We start from the raw sequence: 8,260 nt of genomic DNA, 5'->3' as shown, positions 1-8,260 counted from the left end.
TTTTTAGTAGAGACGGGGTTTCACCGTGTTAGCCAGGATGGTCTCGATCTCCTGACCTCGTGATCCGCCCGCCTCGGCCTCCCGAAGTGCTGGGATTACAGGGGTGAGCCACCACGCCCGGCCGCTTCTCCCTGTTTTTAAGTGGGGGAAGCAGTGCTTAACATTTCTGGCCTCTCATCCCACCCCTCCTCCCCAAGGAGAAGCAGTAAGTGCCCTAGTTTCAGGTTAGTTCCCAACAGGGGACTATTCACAATCTGTCAGTCTGTCTGTAAGGACTAGGATTCTGTATGTTAGTTTTGGGGAAGGATATCTTGTAGCATCTAATGCATGAATTCTAGAGCCAGTTTCTTTGGATTTTATCCCGGCGCCACCTTACATTAGCTCTGTGAGACAGGGCAAGTTACTCAACATTTTGGTGCCTGTTTCCTTATCTGTAAAATGTGGATGATAATAAAGAGTCTTACTTTATAGGGTTTGTATGAGATTTAAGTGGATAATATATAAAATGTGCTTAGAACAATGCCTGGAACACAGTAAACACTGCGTGTGTCAGCCATTATTATTTCTATGATTCCCCCAAGACCACTGCAAGGCAGCGACTCTGGGTAAGTGTGTCCACTGCCCTGGGTGGACCTTTCAGGGTCTAGACCTGGGGAAGAGAGCATTAGCAAACCCACCAGCCTAGCACACATAAGCCATACATGCCAATGCTGTATGATCAGTGGTAAAGGTGATATCTTGTGCTCCACCTGTCTAATTCCTGTGTCTACACCTGAATTGGTTCAGCTAGGAACAAAGGTGCCATTATTAGACACTCCAAAACCCAAGGCAATCCATTTAAATTTTTACTCTAACATTTCCTCTAATTGTGTAAGTTGCCTAGTATTATCATTCTGTATAACTATACTTTCCAATGAAAACAAAAACCAAAGTTTCTTAGATATTAAAGTAACTTCAAAGCTTATCTTTTGACAACAGTATCTGGGATTGGATGATAAAATCCAATAGTTATCTGGGAAAAATCCGATATAATTAGACTGATGTTTGCTAATCAATTTGCTTCTTCATTGCCAGTTTGAGTTTTGGTTTGATAAATGATTTTTTTAGTCTTTGACATTGCCATTTTCCTGACTGTAAGAAGAAAAAGACACTACTACTCATTTACTGTCAGAGAAATAGTAAAAAAAAAAAAAAAAAAAAAAAAGAAAAGAAAGAAAAGAAAAAGCATTTAACAATTACAAAAGTATTCAAAGATACACAAAATAAAGTATTTTAAAAGTGCAAAATATTTCAAAAGTTTGGTGTGTTTTAGACTTTATTTTTATTTTAGTAATTTAATTCACTTTCACAAGCAGATATATACAATGTTTAGACATACATTTCAAATGGGAATAAGACTGCTTCTGATATTCTTTGATTTTTTTCACCATTATTCCCCTCAGGGCAAGATGCTACACGACTAAATTTTATTTTCTTATATATCAGTGGATCTCAACTGGCGACAATTTTGTCCTCCAGGGGTCACTTGGCTATGTCTAGAGACATTTTTGGTTGTCACAACTTGGCAGGGGGGATTGCTACTGGCATCTAGTCTGTACAAACGAGGGATGCTGCCAAATATGCTACAATGCACAGGACACTCCCCACAAGAATTATCTGGCCCAACATGTCCATCGTGCCATATTGAGAATTTTTATTTACCTTTTCATCTAAAAGATACATTTCAGAGACTATATAACTTTACTTGACTCGATTCCACAGGTGTTACATCAGTCTTCTACTTTAAAATGCTAACCCAACACATGCTTAGTACTCTCAGTAAATGTCTGTGGAATGAAAAAAAAAAATGTTGAAGGGAAGCGCACTTATATACGCCCCTGTTTCTTTCGTTGGCCACCAGGGGGCAGACCTTGGTGGAAGCTTGAAAGGAAAGCTTTGAAAGATCCTATACAAAGAAGTTGCTTTATAGAATCTGTTGAAACCTTAATGACTGTGGACTTTTTCTGTCAGCAAAACCAAATTCAACCTACAGGATGCACCTGAGCCTGACTGCAAAATGTTTTCCAAGTCTGGCTAGAGTTGTGGGAAACCACAGGTACTGTAAATCCTTGAAGGGGGAAAAATAGCAAGCTTCACAGGAAAAATGGGCATTTTGTGTATCATAACTATAAATTCATAAAATGCAAACTACACATGAACCACACTCATTTGGTACAGTTTTAATAATTTGGACACTTAAAATAGAACTGTTGCCTGAACACATAGTTCCCTTTTGTGGAGCAAAATTACACAGCCTGTCACCAAAAAGTGCTGTAGTGAAATGGGGGGAATTTTTTTTTCCAGTACTTTTGAATCCAATATAGAACTAGCTGCCAGGGAACTTGGTATATTAGCTCAGTTTAAAATGGCAGCTTAACAAATTCAAAACTTTCTTTTAATTAAAAAAAAAAAAAATGCCCCAACTTACGTCTTGCAATGCCTGTAAGTCATGTTTGTCTTTAAGTGAGACTGAAGTTTATGATATGCCAAGGAGTATGGTAGCTGTGAAAGGCTCCCTCATATCACAGGGCAGAGAACCTCTCCGCCCTCCACTGGGTTTGTTGATTTTCAGAGGGAAGGATTTTAAGCAAACATACCTTCCCACAGATGAGCCCCTGGAAAGCACCACGGCCGTTCATTTCCAGTTTCCTGGAAACTGTTTTTTCCCCAGCTTGACTGTGAGGCTCCTACCGGGCGTCCACATCCGAAGACCCAGGGTGTGTGTAAGGACTGACTGCCCATTTGGTTTAAACAGAAGACGCAAAACAGGTCCTTAGGGGGTTAGCGCCGGGCCCCTTCATTTCCCCTTCCGGCCTTAAACCCTCTGAACCATTCCTAGTCCCAGCTGTGGTTGTCCAACAAAGTAAATTGCAGCCCATACTCCCTAGGAAGATGACCCAACGTGACTCATAGTCTTCAAGTTACAAAGAGTTGGACGGATGCTTTGTGGGGGTTGTTATTCTCTCTCGCAGGCAGACGTGGCCACCAGCCCCAACAAAGGACACGTTGCACCGCCCTGGCCCAGGTCCAAGTCCATGGGATCAGCGAGGCCAGGGTTTTTCCCAGGTCCACTTCGGACCTACCCAAGCTCCTCATCCTACTCTCACTACCGCCCTATCCCTCCCATCCTTCCCAAAGGGTCCCCCTGGGGCCAGAAATTATTGGGAGACTCCCTGTACTTCAGGGAGTCCCACTGGGCCCATATCGCATGCCCGCTCCACGATGGCCTCCCATTTTGGTCTCGCCTCTGAGTTCCAAGACTCACTGCATGCATAACCAAGGTCCTTCTTTACCTGTAAATAAAAAGCAGGACACCCAGGCGCAGCAAGACACACGACACACAGCTGTACAGACAGACACCCCCAACACCCAGACTGACGCCCTGCCCGTGCGGCACGCGGCCAGGTCCCCTCCACCAGAGCGGCGGTCCGGCTCGGCTCCCCCGGACTCACCAGGTCCACCACCTCCCTCTGCCGGAGCTGCGCCTTTTGCTTCCCCTTGGGGATCTCAGAGGCGCTCGACGGCGCCGGCAGCTGCAGCAGCAGGAGCAGCAGGAGGCCTCGGAGCCGCTGCGGGGAGGCGGCGGGGCCCTGGGGTCGCATGGCTCCCGGCTGCCCGGCAGCGCGGAGCTGGAGGCGGAGGAGGAGACCGAGGAGCTGAACGTGGTCAGTTTCTGGCCCCGCCGCGCTCGGAGGCCGCCGCAGGCTGCATCAATGCGCCTTTCACCCGCGCGCCTCTCTCCCTCCCTCAATACCTCCCGCCCCCGCGACACCCGGAGCTTCCATCCCGTAATAGGCCCCGAGCCCCCACCCCGAGCCGGGCGTGGGGCGGACCGAGAGCCGGGCCCGCCCCCTCCCACTGCAGTCTCACTGCCTGCCAGGACCCCCGCGGGGCTGCGCAGAACCCAGTGGAGAGCCCGCCTGCAGGGTCGGAGCAGGATGGCCGTGGTCAGGAGCCGCAGGTCGGGGATTCCAGCAGGGAAGACAGCGCCGCCTAAATGAACATTGTAGAGACACGTGGCTTAACCTGGGTCCAGGAGCCACCTTCAAGGGTCGTCAATCTATGGCATGGGTCGGCAAGCCTTTTTATTTGTTTTTTGGCGATGACATTTTTGGAGGCTGGAAGGTGGAGGCGGGGCGGGGGCTGGAAGGAACCATAGGTTTCATCAGGTTTTCCAAGAGTCCCACGATCCAAATGATGTGTAGACGCTGTTTTCAAAAGTGCTAACACACTAAGCTCTTGGCACAGTGCAAACCCTTGCACGCGTACTCTGTCCTCGCAGCAATCCTGGCGGGTTGGGAGGGTTAATGCCTCCTGGGCTACTCTCATAAACGAATGAGGAAACTGAGGCTCGGGGAAGTTAATCAACATCCAGTGGAAATGGTAGTTCACTTTTGAGTACTCTTTGCCTCTGATGGATATTATCTTTTTGTAACCCACCCCCCCCCCGTCCTCCTTTGGTCTGTCCATTCTAGAAGAAAGCATTCTCAGGGCCCAGGCTACCCATCAGGTAGGACCCGGTTGGAGCAGGAGATCCTTTATATATAACTGGCTGGAATCAGGCATAACAGAAGTCTTGCCACACCCGTAATGACACAAGGCTGTGACGGATGGCAATACTGTGAAGTCAAATTCAGCTCAGCAGGGGTCTCCTTATAGACCCATACAGGTTTTCAGGCGTTGGGGAGTCCAGCTGATGGATATTAAAGAGAGGAGGCAGTCTAGCAGGGAAGCAGGTCAGGGCAGTTCTGAGAATGCCTACTCCTGGTTTGGTAGCTAATTACAGGTAAATCTCACTTGTTTTTCTAGAAGCAGCAAAAATCCAAATGAACTGTAAAGCCAGGGCTGGTTATATAATTTGCCCCACCCAGTGCAAAATGAAAATGCAGGGGATTTTGTTAAAAAATTATTCAGAATTGCAAAATGGTGTCAACAGAGCAATAAATCGTGTGTGGAGTCCTTCTAAGTGCCTGGCTCTGTGTGACAGCACAGGTCAAATGCCCATGAAACTGGCCCTGTATGGGGTTGCAATCATAGTCTCTGATAAAACAGACTTTAAACCAACAAAGATCAAAAAAGACAAAGAAGGACGTTATATAATAGTAAAGGGATCAATGCAACAAGAAGAGCTGACTATCCTAAATATATACGCACCCAATACAGGAGCACCCAGGTTCATAAAGCAAGTTCTCAGAGACCTACGAAGAGACTTAGACTCCCACACAATAATATTGGGAGACGTTAACACCGCACTGTCAATATTAGACAGATCAACAAGACAGAAAGTTAACAAGGATATTCGGACTTGAACTCAGCTCTGGACTAAGCAGACCTAATAGACGTTGACAGAACTCTCCACCCCAAATCAACAGAATATACATTCTTCTCAGCACCACATCGCACTTATTCTAAAATTGACCACATAATTGGAAGTAAAACACTCTTCAGCAAATGCAAAAGAATGAAAATCATAACAAACAGTCTCTCAGACTACAGTGCAATCAAATTAGAACTCAGGATTAAGAAGCTCACTCAAAACCACACAACTACATGGAAACTGAACAACCTGCTCCTGAATGACTACTGGGTAAATAACGAAATTAAGGCAAATAAATAAATTCTTTGAAACCAATGAGAACAAATACGCAACATACCAGAATCTCTGGGACACAGCTAAAGCAGTGTTTAGAGGGAAATTTATAGCCCACAGGAGAAAGTGGGAAAGATCTAAAATTGACACCCTAACATCACAGTTAAAAGAACTAGAGAAGCAAGAGCAAACACATTCAAAAGCTAGCAGAAGACAAGATATAACTAAGATTAGAGCAGAACTGAAGGAGAGAGAGACATGAAAAACCCTTCAAAAAATCAATGAACCCAGGAGCTGGTTTTTTGAAAAGATTAATAAAAAGACCACTAGTCAGACTAATAAAGTAGAAAAAAGAAAAGAATCAAATAGATACAATAAAAAAATGATAAAGAGGATATCACCGCTGATCCCACAGAAATATAAACTATCATCAGAGAATACTATAAACACCTCTACACAAATAAACTAGAAAATCTAGAAAAATAGATAAATTCTTGGACACATACACACTCCCAAGACTAAACTAGGAAGAAGTCTAGACCAATAAAAAGTTCTGAAATTGAAGCAGTAATTAATAGCCTATCAACCAAAAAAAGCCCAGGACCAGAGGGATTCACATCCAAATTCTACCAGAAGTACAAAGAGGAGCTGCTACCATTCCTTCTGAAACTATTCCAAACAATAGAAAAAGAGGGATTCCTCCCCAACTCATTTTATGAGGCCAGCATCATCCTGATACCAAAACCAAAACAAAAAAACGAAAAAGAAAATTTCAAGCCGATATCCCTAACGAACACCAGTGAGAAAATCCTCAATAAAATACTGGCAAACTGAATCCAGCAGCACATCAAAAAACTTATTCACCACGATCAAGTCGGCTTCATCCCTATGATGTAAGGCTGGTTCAACATATGCAAATCAATCAATGTAATCCATCACATAAACAGAACCAAAAACAAAAACCACATGATTATCTCAATAGATGCAGAAAAGGCCTTTGACAAAATTCAACAGCCCTTCATGCTAAAAAATCTCAATAAACTAGGTATTGATGGAACGTATCTCAAAATAATAAGAGCTATTTATGACAAACCCATAGCCAATATCATATTGAAGGGTCAAAAACAGGAAACATTCCCTTTGACAACCTGCACAAGACAAGGATGCCCCCTCTCACCACTCCTATTCAACATAGTATTGGAAGTTCTGGCCAGGGCAATCAGACAAGAGAAAGAAATAAGGGTATTCATATAGGAAGAGAGGAAGTCAAATTGTCTCTGTTTGCACATGACATGATTGTATATTTAGAAAACCCCATCTTCTCAGCCTAAAATCTCCTTAAGCTGATAAGCAACTTTAGCAAGTCTCAGGAAACAAAATCAATGTGCAAAAATCACAAGCATTCCTATACACCAAAAACAGACCAACAGAGAGCCAAATCATGAGTCAACTCCCATCCACAATTGCTACAAAGAGAATAAAATACCTAGGAATCCAACTTACACGGGATATGAAGGACCTTTTCAAGGAGAACTACAAACCACTGCTCAAGGAAATAAGAGAGGACACAAACAAATGGAAAAACATTCCATGCTCATGGATAGGAATAATCAATATTGTGAAAATGGCCATACTGCTCAAACTAATTTATAGATTCAATGCTATTCCCATCAAGCTACCATTGACTTTCTTCACAGAATTAGAAAAAAACTACTTTAAACTTCATATGGAACCAAAAAGAAGCCCATATATAGCCAAGACAATCCTGGCCAAAAAGAACAAAGCTGGAGGCATCACACTACCTGACTTCAAACTATGCTACAAGGCTACAGTAACCAAAACAGCATGGTACTGGTACCAAAACAGAGATATAGACCAATGGAACAGAACAGAGGCCTCAGAAGTAATACCACACATCTCCAACCATCTTATCTTTGACAAACCTCACACAAACAAGCAATGGGGAAAGGATTACCTATTTAATAAATGGTATTGGGAAAACTGGCTAGCCATAAGCAGAAAACTAAAACTGGACCCCTTCCTTACACCTTATACAAAAATTAACTCAAGTTGGATTAAAGAATTAAACATTAAACCTAAAACCATAAAAAAACCATAGAAGAAAACCTAGGCAATACCATTCAGGTCATAGGCATGGGCAAAAACTTCATGACTAAAACGCTAAAAGCAACGGGAACAAAAGTCAAAATTGACAAATGGGATATAATTAAACTAAAGCGCTTCTGCACAGCAAAAGAAACTATCATCAGAGTGAACAGGCAACCTACAGAATGGGAGAAAATTTTTGCAATCTATCCATCTGACAAAGGGCTAATATCCAGAATCTACAAGGCACTCAAACAAATTTACAAGAAAAAAACAAATGACTCATCATAAAATGGGCAAAGGATATGAACAGACCTTATCAAAAGAAGACATTTATGTGGCCAACAATCATATGGAAAAAATCTCATCATCACTAGTCATTAGAGAAATGCAAATCAAAACCACAATGAGATACCATTTCACACCACTTAGAATGACAGTCATTAAAAAGTCAGGAAACAACAGATGCTGGAGAGGATGTGGAGATTTAGGAACGCTTTTACACTGTTAGTGGGAGTGTAAATT

The 8,260-nt window shown here is 43.2% G+C and overlaps 1 protein-coding gene across 1 annotated transcript in view; it reads right to left on the bottom strand.

The window, feature by feature from the left end:
• The window catches only part of CTHRC1 (collagen triple helix repeat containing 1), a 12,947-nt gene extending 9,146 nt beyond the window's left edge, over positions 1–3,801 (bottom strand). The window contains exon 1 of the mRNA XM_025395387.1: positions 3,492–3,801. Coding sequence (XP_025251172.1) covers positions 3,492–3,641 — 150 coding nt within the window. The 5' untranslated portion in view covers positions 3,642–3,801. The remainder of the gene's footprint in view (positions 1–3,491) is intronic.
• Positions 3,802–8,260: the final 4,459 nt, after the last annotated feature.

The sequence above is a fragment of the Theropithecus gelada genome, chromosome 8, assembly GCF_003255815.1.
Source record: "Theropithecus gelada isolate Dixy chromosome 8, Tgel_1.0, whole genome shotgun sequence".
Lineage (NCBI taxonomy): Eukaryota > Metazoa > Chordata > Mammalia > Primates > Cercopithecidae > Theropithecus > Theropithecus gelada.
This window is presented reverse-complemented; position numbering and strand designations above follow the sequence as displayed.